At 43.6% G+C, this 15640-nt stretch overlaps 1 protein-coding gene across 5 annotated transcripts in view; it reads left to right on the top strand.

The window, feature by feature from the left end:
* Nucleotides 1-15640, top strand: part of RAB11FIP3 (RAB11 family interacting protein 3) — a 116599-nt gene that overhangs the window by 75140 nt on the left and 25819 nt on the right. For 3 of the 5 annotated variants that reach the window (XM_077142321.1, XM_077142320.1, XM_077142319.1), the window contains exon 4: nt 13002-13213. In XM_077142321.1, coding sequence (XP_076998436.1) covers nt 13002-13213 — 212 coding nt within the window. Of the gene's footprint in view, nt 1-3; nt 7196-13001; nt 13214-15640 lie in introns of those variants that run through there. The other 2 variants (XM_077142323.1, XM_077142322.1) reach the window with 2 other exon arrangements.

The raw sequence follows: 15640 nt of genomic DNA, 5'->3' as shown, positions 1-15640 counted from the left end.
TTTTTTTTTTTCTTTGCCAAAGAGCTAAGAAGGAATTTGATGCTTTCCCTCTTTCTTTCCTGCAATAGAAATACTCCTTTATTTTGTGGTCCTGGCCAGTGTGTTCTGTAGGAAATGGATGTGAAGAGAAGAAGGAGGGTTTGGGACCCGTTGTCGAACATAAGGATGGGGGGTGCTGTGAGGCCTCCTCTGTGCCATTGCTTCACGTCTGGCCAGACTGTCTGAGGTGTGCTGCTCTTCACCCCTGCCCACAGGTGTAGCCAGAGCTGTGATGGTGGCTGTGGTGCTTCTGGTCTCTACCAAGATTGGGGGAGTGGCCTGAGGGCCCAGGCAGAAGACACTGTTACTGTCAATATTGCCCACCTGTCTGCATTGCTCCCAGACAGGGCTGAGGAGGAAGGGAGGGGGAGAGACAGGAGGGGTCCTCATGTGGCTGAATCTGAAGGCTTCTGTCTTTTAAAAATGCATTAAGAAGAATCCCCCAAGGCCTTAACGGGCTGTTGGGAAGGCCATGGTGATAGCTGAGTGAGCAGGCACCAGGACACAGTGCTGGGCTATGAGCTGGTGGGAGACTGAGACCCCTCTGCCCCTGGTAGGCACAGAGCGAGGAGTTTGTTCCATGAAAGAGTTGCTGAAGGTCCCTGTGGACCCTCACGCACCACGGTGACCCCACTTTTGTCCTTCAGGGCCTTATGCTTCCTGCTTTGACAAGTACCCCCGCAGGCGTCATACCCTGTACTGACAGTCTGTCCGTCTTCTGCCAGCAGCCCCCTAGGCCATCTGGGGTCACTTGTCCTTTGCAACATTGCCCTGAGGTGTCTGCCATCTGAGGGAGGGCCACACCTGTGTGTGTATGGAGCATCGGGGATGCTGAGCCTGGCCCTGGGACTCATAGGCGAGGTGCCCAGGGAGGGTATGCTGCTGCTGCAGGGCAGAGTCTGGGAGAGGCATGGGCATCTTTGACAAGTCTGTGGGGATTCTCAAGGACAGTGTGGCCAACTGCTGTTCTGTGAAAGGGCAGTTACAGTGACCTGAGCTTAGGGCCTAGCTCCCCTTACAAGGAAATTGGGGGTATTTCCTGTACAGTTTTAACATACTTTGAGTTTTCCAGGAAGCTTCCTAAGTCCAGGGCAGATTATTGTCTTGCCATTGTCCGGAGGAGGCATGTTCCCGACGGTAGAGCAGGGTCCTTGCTGCTAGAGTCAGGGAAGGTTGGGCCCTTTGTCACGTCTTCCTGTGGAGTCATGCCTGAGCATTCGCACACTGAGGCTCACACTTCATCATAAACTCCCTATGTTACTATGAGGGCATTTTGTGTGGAGATTTTATATTTTATGTGCGGGTAGGAGCAGTGAGCCGAGTGATGGCCCCTACCTTTGAGTGTGACGGTTTGAAAAAGGGTCTTTGTAGCTGTAATTAAATGAAAGATCTCAATATGAGACCAGCTTGGACTGGGATGGGCCCTAAATCCAATAACCAGTGTCCATATAAGTGCAGCGGAGGGGAGAAGATGGCCACATGCAGATGGAGCAGAGAATGCAGTGGTGCAGCCCAAGTTTCAGAGCCCCAGGGACTGCACGGAGCCCCTGGGAGCTGGGAGAGTCAAGGAGCAAGTGCTCCTTCAGGGCCTGCAGAGGGAACCAACCCTACCAGCACCTTGGTTTCAGACTTCTCCCTCCAGAGCTGTGAAAGAGTAAATTACTGCTGTTTTGAGCCGCCCCGTTTATGGTAAATTGTTACAGCAGCCCTAGAAAGTTATGCAGACTTCGGTACCTAGGAGTAGAGCACTGCTGTGACAGATGCTTCAGAGTGTGGCTCTGGAATTGGAAGAATTCTGAGGTGTATGACAAGAAAAGCCTAGATTGTCTTAAATAGGCTGTTGATAGAAATATGGATGTTGAACATATTGCTGGTGGGGACTTCAAATGAAACAAGGAACGTGTTATTGGAAACTGGAGGGAAGGCAGCCCTTGTTACACAGTGGCTGAAGTGTGTTTGTTGGGTAGAAAGCAGAATTTGTAAGCAACAAACTTTGATATTTAGATGAGAAGATTTCTAAAGGCTGATGTTACAGCCTAGTGTCTCCTTGTTTCTTTCTTTCTTTTCTTTTTTTTGAAGAGTAAATTGATTTATTGGTTAAATTAGCAACCGTGGCACTCCCTGACAACAATATAAAATAAGTGGATAATTCACTAGAAACTGGCTTCTAGATGTTAATTACTTTTAAACAACATAATTTAGTACCAAATGCTTAACAGGCACCGATTATAATTGTTGTAATTGTGAAATCAGCGTTATTTGTTTATGATGAGCTATACAAAACTCTTCAATTTTTCTCTTGAAAACAGGTAATAGAAATTCCAAAGAATAAAGAGGAGAGTGCTAATTAAAGGTCATGTTTACTAATTTATCGCCATAATTCCAGTTTTAGAGTCTTCCAAGTTGCTGGAAGAAGGATGAAGAGGTAAGGACATTGGAAAAGTAAGAGTAGTTAGTTCTTAACCTGTGGTCTCATTTTTGCTCTAAGGCAACTCAGGGTTAGCAAAGAAGAAATTTCCTGAGGCTGGAGATTAAAACAAAAGCTTTTGGTTCAGATGGTAAAGAAGGCTTTGAGGACAGTTGAATCAGGGCATCCAAAAGGCAGCCGCAGTTGGCCTCAGGAAGTTAGGGGTTTCTTCTGGGCATCCAAGTCCTTTTTTTTTTTCTTTTTAATTAAAAAATTTTTTTTAAACAGCAACATACGAACACGAACATTCTTACCATATCATTCCATTCTTGGTATATAATCAATAATTCACAATACCTTCACATAGTTGTATAGTCATCACCACGATCATTTCTCAGAACATCTTTATCAACTCAGAAAAAGAAATAAAAAGACAAAAGAAAAAGCTCATATGTACCAAAACCCATACCCCTCCCTCTCATTGAATGCTAGTATTTCCATCTACCCAATATATTTTAGCCTTCGTTTCCCCTATTTTTTTCTATACCCCTTATCACTCCCTTTCATTGATCACTAGCATTTCAATCTACTAAATTTATTTTAACATTTGTTCCCCCTATAATTTATTTATTTTTAATCCATACATTTTACACATCTGTCCATACCATACATAAAAGGAGCATCAGACTCAAGGTTTTCACAATCACCAGTCACACTGAAAAAGCTATATCATTTACAATCTTCAAGAAACATGGCTACTGGAACACAGCTCTACATTTTTAGGCACTTCCCTCCAGCCTCTCCAACATACCTTAACTAAAAAGGTAATAGCTATATAATGCATAGGAATAACCTCCAGGATGACCTCTCGACTGTGTTTGGAATCTCTCAGCCATTGACACTTTATTTGGTCTCATTTGTCTCTTCCCTCTTTTGGTCGAGAAAGTTTTCTCAATCCCTTGATGCTGAGTCCCAGCTCATTCTCAGATTTCTGTCCCACATTGCCAGGAAGGTTCCAAGTCCTTTTTGACATCTTCAAGTATTTTGGCCAGGTTTGGTAAATCAGAGTTCTGAGCCAGATGCATTACAACTAAGTTGCCAAAAGTAAGTCCAAGCAGCACCTGGAGCATGAGGGTACAAGATGCAGCTGCAGCTCAGAGCTGATCTAAGCCTGCCTCCCTCTCCTTGTTTCTTATAGTAAAACTTAATAGGAAGGAGATACATTGAGGAAGGAACTGCTATGCACAAAAAAAAGAAAAAGGCACTTGATCATTTGGGGCATTCTCAGGCTGTCCAGATAGCAAAGGATACTAAAATTAGTCTACTCACTGTTGGAAACGTGTGTGACTCCTGAGTCCAGACCACCCTCTCAGCAGAAGCCAAGAGTAGACATGGGGTTCTTGGGGAAAGCTCCACAGAGGAGCCTTTTTTCTAATGGTGTCAATCCCTGTGACCGGCCCAGGAGACCCGCAAGACTTTTGAGAATGTTACTCAATAGAAACACTGACAGAGAAAGGAAGAAGTGGAAGAGAAACGTTGGACTTCCAAAATTCTACATTGAAGAAATGGGCTGAGAGAGTGACTCAGCTGCAAGGAAAGGGAAGAAAGACTCTCAGGGCAGAGCCTTGGACATGAAGTGTGACCGAGTCATGGTCCAGAGGGCAGAGCTGTGGCCACAGTGTGGATTAGCCAGGCCTCGAAACCTGATGGAATTTGCCCTATTGGATTTCATACTTGTTTGGGACCAGTGACCCCTTTATTTCTTCCAATTTCTCTCTTTTAGAATAGGAATGTTTATCTTATACCTGTCCCACTGTTACATTTTGGGAGCAAATCCACAGGTGGACAGGAATTTTGTCCCTGGATGGGCCATAACAAGAGTCTCACCAACACCTGTTTTTGATGATTTGGATGATGAGATTTGGGACTTGTGAGCTGATGATATTTAGATGAGATTTGGGGCTTAGAATTGTTGGGATAGGGTGAATGTATTATGGACATGGGATGGATGTGAATTTGGTGGGGGGGGGGACAAAGTGTGAACTGTAGTGGATTGAGGGTGGCCCATCCCAAAAGAGATGTCTACCTGGAACCTGGGAGTGTGACTTTGGACTGCTAGCCTGCAGAAGTGTGAAAAAATGAATTTCTGTTCTGAGCCGCCTGGTTTGTTGTAATTTATTACGGCAGCCCTAGGAATGAATGCAGTAGGTTGTGTCACTCAGAATAGTAAAGGGGCATTACACATTTAGTTCATAAAAGGCCCATGGGGTCTGAAATTACTGCCTACCCCTGTTGCCAGGGCTGCTTGGAGAAGGCATGAGTCCTGCCAGACCCTGGCCCCACATATATGCCCCCATCCTCACATCTTGGCCCTTCTCCCCTCGGTGACACCCTGGCCCAGCCCAGCACACAAGCAGAGGTCTCGTGCTTGTCTCTTTCTGAAGACGTGGCAGGAATCTGAGTTTTCAGAGTATGTAAAAGGAGTATGCTTCAGTGTCCTGGCTGCTAAATCAAATGCCACACAATGGGTTGGCTTAGGAGCAGAAATTTATTGGTTCACCATGCTGGAATCTAGAGGCCCGTTTCTTCCTAGGATCGGTATCTTCTGACTGACCAACAAGATTTGGGGTTCCCTGGCTTTTCCATCACATGGCAGTGCGTATGGTGATGTCTTCTTCCTTCTGGGTTCCTTTTCTTCCAGCTTCTGGCTGCTTCCTGTGGCTTCCTTCTGTCTAATTTATTTTGCTTGTAGGGACTTCAGCCAAATTGGATTCAAACCACTCCCCACCACTCAACGTGGGCCACCTTAGCTGGTGCCCCTCTGAGCAGCAGAGCAGTCTTGTGTACAGGTGGGCCCGCACCCACGCGACTGATGTTTAAGGACCAAACGTGCCTTTTGTGGGCACATTTTATCCATAATAAAGTGTATCCTGAATTTTTAGATATTATTTTACACAATGAAGGAACATTTCCTTTTAGCGTTTTCAGATGTCATTTTTAAGGGAGTGAAACTTGGAGAAAGGTTATTTTTTTAAAAGGTCATACATCATGTAGTCTTAAAACGTCTCATAGGTAACTGTCCAGAAACCTACAATCTCCAGATGGGTCCCTGGTCCAGATAAGTCCTAAAACCTAGCCCAGCCTCTCCAGAACATCCGATACTCACATCTCCCTACTCCATGTTAGTGACAAACCCTTCCAGTATCAAAAATTTAGAATTGCCATTGCCCAAACAACCTTAAAGAGAGGGATAGAAGGAACAAAGGTGATGGTGGAGTTAAACATAGAAGATAGGATTTAACAAATGAATATGAATGCTGAATCATTAAATTGATATCTCTTTTAATCTCCAGTCTTTTAGAGCAGCTAGAAGTAAAAACCTAAAATTGTGAAATTGTAATCCATGTCAAAGTCTGAAATTTGTTCTACAACTAATTGTGGTGCTGTGCTTTGAAATTTATAGCTTTTTTGTCTATATGTTATTTTTCACAAAAAAAAAAGAAGGAAAAAAAGTCAATTGTGATGATATAAAAGTATTTAAGCCCTCTAGTCTCCTATATTCTGGAGCAGCTAGAAGGAAAAATATGAGTGGGTCGTGTGGCAGCCCATGACAAACTCTGGAATCTGTCCTGTAACCACCTGTTGAAGAGTGCTTTGAAAACTATTGCTTTTTCATTTCTTTGCTTAATAAAAAGTTTTTTAAAAGTTAAATAAAAAGTTAAAAAAAAAAAAAACTTCACATAGGAATCTGAATGGAGAATGTATGTTAACTCAGACGTCATGTTCGATGCTCTGAGATAAGTAAAACTTTTATTGTTTTTCTGAAAATGGTTCTGGTTCAGAACCCGTTTTTGATGAAAACACTATATTGTTAAAAAAAATATCTTGGTCCGGAGTGATGTGCCCAGTTCTTCAGGGACTGTCTTCCTACCAGGGAACTCGATGGGTTTTAGAAGGTCCCAATGTTTTCCCAAGTTGTCCTTTTGGCTTGTGGCTTGAAACAGAATTCTTGGAAGAAAGTTAGTGGTGTGGTGAGTCTGAGGAGGGAGGAGGGGACTTGGAGGGGATGAGTGAAGAGTTGCCCCTAACTCTGTGGGAATGGGAATGAGGAAAAGTGCCTTTTCTAGGAAGCTGGAAGGCCATGAGGGAAAGCACGTTTTTATCAGGATTTCTGGAAGAGAGTGGAAAGGCACAGGAAGAACCCAGCACAGACAGAAACATGGGATTGATATCACAAAATAATTGTTTCTACTGTGCTTTCTCTTTTCCTCCCTCCTTCTCCCACTACTGGGTTTTGGAGAGAAGAGTACCTTAGTAAAATGACTGGCAAGTGTGTCTTTTGTACAAATTGTTATCAGAAAAGTTAGAAAGTCAAAGACAAAAGTCACTCTGTTCTTAGACCTAAAGTTAGTTTGTTGAAAACTCAGTAAGGATACTTATTGAACTTTGCTTCCCCCACCCTTACCGGCACCAGCAGAGTTTAATAGAGCATGTCTGGGAGCAGTTAAACTTTGTCCAAGGTGGCAGTGTTCCTTCGGATGAAAACAGAAACACAGGTTTTGCAGAAACCCTAGCATGACTAGCAGATAGGACAACCACATCTTTGCCAATTCAGAGAAGCCCGCAACACTGCCCGATCAGAGGTCCCTCAGCACTGCTGGTGAAGCGGAAAGGCAGCCTCCAGCCTCTCTGGGAGTTGGTGTGCACAGCCTAGCCTGGCCATCAAGGCGGCCAGTCCTGCATCTGAGGGTAAGAAGAGACTGGCCTTGGCAGGAAGCTAACATTCCCTGTGTCTGATGTTTGCTCTCCCGTGGAAGAGAAAAGCGCAGGGAAGAAGGAAGAGTGGCTTGAACATTCAGGAGCCAGCAAGCAGAGGTTTCTATGCTGGCATTGCTCTAGACACAGGGTTCCTGCGGCTGCCCGTTGGTAGCTTAGCTAACTTTTAACCAGTGAATGGAACATTGACACAGGGTGTAATTTTCTGAGCTGCCCTTTGATTTTCACGTGAGTTCATCTTAAAATCTGTAATCTGTACAGGTTTTAGAAGTTGGTAGCATAGACTTGTGGGCTGCTGGGCTGAGCGAGGTCCTCTCTAGGGGGCAAATACAAATTGATAGGGGCATATCTGTGTGCTGTATTTTAGCCCCTACCCTCTGAACCAAATGTACAATGCTATCAGATCATTTTTTGCCTCTCTTCAAAGGCAAATGTTTGCCTCATTTCCCTGAGAAACCACGTGGCCTGCTGACATTGCTAGAGTGGCCTTTACTAATAGAAGCAAACTTGCGGCCCAGACTTTGAGGGAGTGTGTAGGTAGGGGACTCAGCACAGGGAAGGGCAGAGACTGCACAGAAGACTGGGCTGGCCTGAGTCCCCGTCTTGCTTGGCGGTCAGGATCCTCAGGGGACTGACTGGTCTCCTGGGTGCCCGCCTGTGGCTGAGTGAGGTTGGCCAGTTGAGCAGTCCTGTAGGGCATCTGAATATTGACAGCAGTGCCGCTGAATGGGGTCCCTGCGATCTCTGCTTATCATTTGGGCATGTGATGGGGTAAAGGCCAAAACAAAATCCTTTGAAAAGCAGAAAACAGTATTCATGTATGTATGATTTACATACACTTTACTAGCTCCTCAGTGGTGTGGGAGGAATGAGGTTTACTTTCAGAAACGAGGGATTGAAGGTTGGCAGTGAAGTGTTGCCCTCCTTTATCTGTCTGAAAGGTAGGTAAGCTGATGAAAATGGAGCCTGTGTGTTGGGCATGGCTGATTTATGGGAAATTGGGATTTGCATGAAGTCTACCTCCTTGTTCCTGGGCCTCTTGAGAATTATTTTGGCCACAAACTGTTTCCTTTAAGATCTAAGGAGGATTTAAGCTGCAGGCAGCCCAGGCCTTTAGCCCAGAAGGTTCAAGATTTTGATGTGAATTCTTGGTATAGTGAAATAACTAGGCTTGCAAGCCTGAGCCACCTCCTTTCCTTCTTTGGTGAGAGGAAAACTCAGTGCAGTGTTTTGTGAATTGTGCTTGATAAGAAGAAAGAGCTGTTTTCTTCTTTTAAATGGCTGAGCTGCCTGTCAGATCATGGACAACACATGCTGGGGAGGACCATCACACACCTACCATAAAGGAATGGGCCGTTGGTTTTTTTTAAAAGCTGACTTTAAGGCTCAAGTTTAAAATACTTGCAAGAAGCCATTCTTTGAAAGTCTTTGGAAAAATATCCCCCCTTAGTCTAGGGTGGCCCTTATTGCCTCTCCTTTGGGGAGGAATGGGGTAATGGGGACCGAGTGGCTGTCCCAGAGAAGGTGTCTGTGTGGCCTGTCACAGACCAGGAGCAACACTGTCCTTCAGGAGCTTTGGGCATTGTATTGGTTAGCTGAATCAGGCCTTTGATTGACGTTATTGATAATTGCACATTTTAGAAGTCTGCAGTAGGTCTTCTTAGTGTCCATTGGGTTGAGTCCTGGTAACAAAGACCAAAGATGACCTGATCTGCTGATAAGTATTGTCGGTGGGAGGCAGTGACTGCTCTCCCTCTGATCATTTCCTTCTATCTGCTTGGGATCTTGTCTCCTGCTTTCCACTGTCCTTTTTCCCGCTGCCCAGATTCTGACATGCAGACCCCATCTGCTTTTTTGGCCATTCCAGCCTTTCCCTGCTGGCTCTGACCACCCAGTCTCAGTTCCTGCACACTCATCTGCATCTACCTGGCCAGAGGTGCTGGGGTGGTGGGAAGCTCTGGGCCTTGCTTCGGAGCTCTTGCTCGAGGAAAAAGAGAACAATTTAGTGACAATGAAGAAAACTAGAGCTGATGTCCTCTTAAACAGTTTCGTGGTTTCAGATATTGAATGGCGTGCTCTTGATGAGTTGCTTATTTGCCTTAGATTCTAAGGAAGTTCGTATTTTTACTTGGAAATGTAAGTAGCATAATAGAACGTTCCATTGGAATGGAGCATAAGCATGATCCATGTCATTCCCTGTTTTATTCTTTGGCATCATAAGCAAATAGTCGGGATTTTCTTCTTCCAGTGACATGTTTATCCCACAGTCCTTCAGTTAACTGTTTTGTAAATTCCACCTTTGAACAGCTCCTGCCTATGTTATCTCCCTTAATTTTGTAAGTTCATTCTTTATGGAATCAGAATCCTTAACCCCTGTTTTAGAAATGAGTGGAATGGGCTCAGAATGGTTGTCATGTCCCTAGGGTCACAGCTGGTGGATAGGGGACTGAGGCCTGAGCCCTGGGTTTCTCAGTGGCCACATGAGGCTTGTGCCAGTCAGCTCAGACCTGCGCATCCCTTCCAGATGGGGATGGTGCCCTCCGGTTGACCTTGGCTTGGCTAAGGGCAAGTGGCTTTGTTCTGACAGCATGTCCTAGCACACTCTGTCTCCTTGTTAGGGTACCAGAAGTGAAGTACAAAGTGCTCTCTTTCGAGCTAAAACTGTAACTTTTCTGAAACCTTTTTGGTTTGCAAATTGTTAACCTCAGGATCTTTTGAGCACCAGATGTTGGCTACTTTTCCTAACTTGCAATTGTATTTTAATTAAAGTTGAGTTTATAAATTGAAAATGGGCTGTTTACTGATTCTTCAGTTTTACATTTATTTGTACAACTTTATGCCAGGCCCTATGCAAGGGGCTGGGTGTATAAGAGTAAAAATAGTAGGTATGTCACTGAGAAAATAGATGCTTCAACAATCAACACATGAAGAAACCTATCATTTATTTATATTGTAGTAAGTGTTTTGAAGTTAGACCAGGTTGAATTTCAAAGCAGTAACCTGAATGTACATAACAGATTATGTTGACTTTTTAATTTAGAAACGCACATGCCTATGCTTACCAGTCAAAACTTCAGCAGCTTCTTTGCAGAATTGGAAAAGTCAGTCATCAAATTCATCTGTAACAGTAAAGGACCCTGTCATGGTCAGGTTCATGTGTCAACTTGGTGGTACCTGTTTGTCTGTTTGGACAAGTGCTGGCCTGTCTGTTGCCATGAGGACATTTCATAGAATTAAATCATGATCACATCAGCTGCATCCACAGCTGATTCCATTTTTAATCAGCCAAGGGGCGTGTCTTCTGCAATGAGTGATGTGTAATCTAATCACTGGAAGCCTTTTAAGGAGAATTCAAAAGAGGCAGATTCTCTTCCTGCTTTGGCCGGCGAGCCTCTCCTGTGGAGTTTGTTCAGACCCTCCATCGGAATCATCAGCTTCACAGCCTTCCCTGCAGATTTTGGACCCTACATTCCCACGGTTATGTGAAACACTTTTATAAATTTTATATTTACGAATATTTCCTGTTGATTTTGTTTCTCTAGAGAATCGTAACTAATATAGACCCCAAATAGCTGAAACGATCATGAAAAAGAAGAACGAATTTGATGGACTCATATTTTCTAATTTTAAAACTTACTACAAAGCTGCAGGAATCAAAACAGCATGGTACTGGCACAGGGCAGAATATAGACCAGTGGACTAGAACTGAGGGTGCAGAAATCAATCCTCACACCTGTGGCCAATTGATGTTTGACAAGGCTGCCAAGTCCACTCATTGTGGAAAGAACAGGGACTTCAACAAGTGGTGATGGGAAAATGGGATGTCCGTGTGCACAAGAGTGACCAAATGGGCGAAAGAACTGAGCAGAAGACCTAGAAGTAGAACCTCCTAGAATGAGGCGCAGGGAGGCCTCTTCAGGACCTGGTGTTAGGCAATGGCTTCTTAGACTTGACACCCAAAGCGTAAGCTACAAAACCAAGAGGTAGGTAGATGTAGCTTTATCAAAATTAAAGACTTTTACATCAGAAGACCTTGTCACATAAAAAGACAGCCTGCAGATATTTGATTAATCAAATAATTTTGGCTCAGCCACATATCCAAGCATTCATAGGAAAGCATTTTAAATACAAGGTGCAACTATGAAGTCATGAGACCGATTGACTTTTAACTAACACTGTAGAATCCATATCGCCAAATGAGTGGTATTTATTAAAGCATCTATTTTAATAAATCATGTACTGTCTTTTTTTTAAAAAAAAGCCTACAGAATGGGAGAGAATACTTGGAAGCCACAAGTCTAATAAGGGTTCAATATCCAGAATATATATAGAAATCCTACAGCTGAACAACAAAAAGACAACCCAGTTAAAGTCTTGAATAGACATTTCTCCAAAGATACACAAATGACCAAAAAGCATGTTTAAAGATGCCCAGAGGCATTAGCCATTAGTGAATTGTAAATCAAAACCACAGTGAGATACCATTTCACCTCACTAGAATGACCACTATTAAAAATACATAAAATAGCAAGTGTTGGTAACGATGTGGAGAAGTAGGAATCCTTGTGCCTTGTTGGATGGAAAGTAAAACACTGCTGCTGCTGCGGAAGACAATTTGGTAGTTTCTCAGAAAGGTGCATATAGAATTACCATATGACTTGGCAATCCCTCTTCTAGTTATGTACCCTAAGGGATTGAAAGCGAGGGCTTGAACAGATAGTCATACACCAATCTTCATAGTGGAATTATTCAGTTTGCAAAAGCTGCAAGCAGCGCACATGCCTCCCAACAGAGGAGCGGGTAAACAATGTGATGTGTGCACAGTGCCGTAGAAAGAGGTGAAGTGCGGGCGCATGGCGACAACATGGGTGGACCTTGAAGCCATCGCTTTGAGTGATCTCACGGATAGGAAATCATTCTAATAAGCAAATTCATAGAGTCAGAAACTAGAATTCAGGTTACCAGGGTTAGGGAATGGGGAATTAATACTTAATTGGTGCAGAGTTTCTGTTTAGGGTGATGGAAGAGTTTTGGTAATGGATGGTGGTGATGACAGCGCGACATTATGAATGTAAATAACACTTCTGCCCTAAAGCATGTATTTGATTTTGGTTAAAGGAAAATTTTAGATTATATGTATATGTTACTAAAATAAAAATTAACATATATAACACGTGCAACATGAACAGTGAACCCTAAATTAAACTGTGAACTGCAGTTAATAGTATAATTATAATAATCTTTCATCAGTTGTAGCAAAGGTACCACACCAGTGTAAAGTAGTAATAGTTAAAAAAACTGTGTGGGGAGGATCATTTGGAAATTCTGTATTTTCTGCATGACTATTTTATAAACCTGCAACTTCTCAAAAAAAAAAGAAATGTCCCATAATAAAAATAAGTGCATATGCTTAGCTTCTTGAATGCTAACTCCTCAGATAGAAATAATTCAAAGATTGGAAGCCACCAAAGGAGCTTGGCTCTGCTGAAATTTGTCATGTGATGTTGTGATGCTTTGCAGTTGTTCCAAGTATATTGATGTAACTAACTTTAAAAATTATTCTAATAATTTTTTCTTTTGTTGGTCATGTATCAATTCTTCATTTTTAGAAAACATTGCATTCTGTTTTCTAAGTTAATATTTCTGTTTAGACATACAGCAGGGACTTCTCTCATGCCTAATCTGTCCTTCGGGCCTCGAGGCTTCAGTGGCTGGGCCATGCCACGTGCTGCTGTCCTTGCAGGCTGGCATTGACTGACGCTCTGGGCCTCTCTCCTAGGCCGCCGAGGTAAGCGACAGTGCATACATGGGCTCCGAGAGCACCTACAGTGAGTGCGAGACCTTCACGGACGAGGACACCAGCACGCTGGTGCACGCCGAGCTGCAGCACGAGGGCGACGCCGACAGCGCGGGGGGCTCAGCTGTGCCCTCCGAGTGCCTGGACACTGCTGAGGAGCCCGACCCTGGCGCACTGCTGCTGCTGGCGGGCAGGTCCGTAGCAGCTGTCCTGGCCCCCCACAGAGATTCCATGGAGTTGGGTCATCGAAGCAGTTCTCTCTCATTTAAGGCTATGTGGCAGAGTTGCCCTTATGATGCCTGCATATGGTCTAGGGTCTTCCTAGAGCGAGGTTCACGTCCACTTCACTCTCCCACACCCACTGGTCCCGAGAGACCCCCATCACAGCAACTTCCTGCTAGGAGAAATCCACCATCCCACTGACACCAAATGAGCCTGGTTTTAAAAGGTGCACAACTTCTTTGTTTGTAGAGATATTCTAGGAGAAAACTTTTAACTCACTCTCTCGTATGGAGCAGGGCACAACCTTGGCACCATATCCAATGAATGTCTTCTGCCAGTGTCTCAGAGCCTATCTATCTTCACTGCAATCCCCAAGCTCATCCCCCGCCCTTACAGACTACCCATTTTCCTTCCCTGCCCCCAGAAATGTCTTCAGCCTTCTGTCTTTGAGCACCAGCAAGGAGCTCTTTGTGGTTGAAGGGGAGAGGGGAGGGTTAGGAGGTGCCCTGGGGGGCAAGGGGGCATTTGAAGCCTGAATAAGATCTAGAAAGCCATCACTCTTGGCAGGTATGGAAGTGTTCTGTTTTATTTTGCTTATTTCATTTCATTTCATTTTTGGCTTGACCCTCACAGTTTGGGGTTTTTTTTGTTGTTGTTGTTTTTGCTTTTTAATTAAAGTATGAGACTCCTACAGGTATGTGCACACATCATGATGCACAGCTAGCTGGCTGGTCAGGCGGAGCCCTCTGACTGTCCCTGATGTCAGCGTGGCCCGCATTCCGCATTCTATGTCCTTCCCACGTTCAGCTTCTTTCACTGAATAGGGCTGTAAGAGTCGCCTTCCTCTTGTGCGCATCATCCGTTTTTATGGTTATTAGAAGATTCCTGTCTATGAATATGCCGCACATTTTTATACCCTTCTCCCTCTGATGGGCCTTTAGGCAATTTGCAGATTTTGGTTTTATGAATGAAGCGGCTATAAATATTTCCTGTCTCCTGGTGGTCTGGTCCATATCTAGGAGTGGAGTAATTGGACTGTTGGGTTCACATATGTTCTGTGCTAGTATTTCTTGCCAGATGGTTTTCAATAGGGTAACAGTTTGCATTCCCAGTGGTGCATGGGTACCCTGCCTTCCTCAGCACTTGGCCTTGCTTCCTTTTTCATGTTTGCATCTGGGGGGCTTGCAGTGGTACTGCAGGATCATTTTTCTTATATTTCCAAGATGACAGATGAAGTTGAGCACCTTTTCTTATATTCATTGCCCATTTGGAGATCTTGTTTTGTGAAGTGCCTGTTCAAGTCTTTTGCCCATTTGTTTATTGCAAGGTTCTGCAAACTTTTTCTGTAAAAGGCCATATAGAAAATAGTTTTGTCTCTGTAGGCCTCTGATCTCTATCACAAATACTCATCTCTATTGCTGTCGTGCAAAAGCAGTCACAGAGAGCTCAAGGAACTGCTGAGTGTGTCTGTGCTTCAATAAAACTGTTCAGAGTCAGGCAGTGGTTAGGATTTGGTCTTGCCTCCTCTACTGGGGTGTCTGTCTTTTTCATATTTACTTGTGGGAGTTCCTGATATATTTTAAGTATGAGTCCACTATTGCATATGTGTATTGCAAACATCTTCTCTTACTCTGTGGGTTGTCTTTTCACTTTCCTGGGAGTGTCTGAGAAGCAGAATTTTTTAAAAATCTAGTCTAGTTTATCAATTTTCTTTTATGGTTAGTTCTTTTTGTGAGCTATTTAAGGAACTTTGCTTACTTTACCATCATTATGATGTTTAATTCCGCTTTCCTAAAAGCTTTTTAATCTACATATGCAGATCTACAACCTGTCTGGAATGGGTCTTTTTCTGTACAGTATAAGGGAGGACATCTTTCTTCCACTGTCCTGCAGTGTCCTTTGTTGTGTGATGTGACCACATGTGAGTGCATATATTTCTGGACTCTATTCTATTCCATATTCCATTGTTCATTCTTGTACCAAGACTGCGCTGTCTTTTTATTCCAGCTTTATAACAGATCATGGTGTCCACTCTAAGTCCTCTAGCTCAGCTGTCATTCGGGACTGGTTTGGATAGTTCTGGTCCTTTGCATTTCCACGTGGGACTTTAGAATCATTTTGTTAATTTCTGTAAAAACAATATCTGCTGGGATTTTGGTTGGTGTTGTGATTGATCTGTAGGTTAATTTGGAGGCAGTCAGCATCTTCACAATATTGGGTCTTCAGTCCGTAAACAGAGTTTATCTCATTATCTTAATAGTTTTCTCTTTGCATCATTCAAGTTTTGTTCATGTTTAGATTTATTCCCAGGTGTCTGAATGCTACTATGAACAGTGACATTGCTCCATTTCTTTTTGCTTGTTATTGTATACAAGAATAGATTGATTGTTGTGTTAACC

The sequence above is a fragment of the Tamandua tetradactyla genome, chromosome 23 (assembly GCF_023851605.1).
Source record: "Tamandua tetradactyla isolate mTamTet1 chromosome 23, mTamTet1.pri, whole genome shotgun sequence".
Classification (NCBI taxonomy): Eukaryota; Metazoa; Chordata; class Mammalia; order Pilosa; family Myrmecophagidae; genus Tamandua; species Tamandua tetradactyla.
This window is presented reverse-complemented; position numbering and strand designations above follow the sequence as displayed.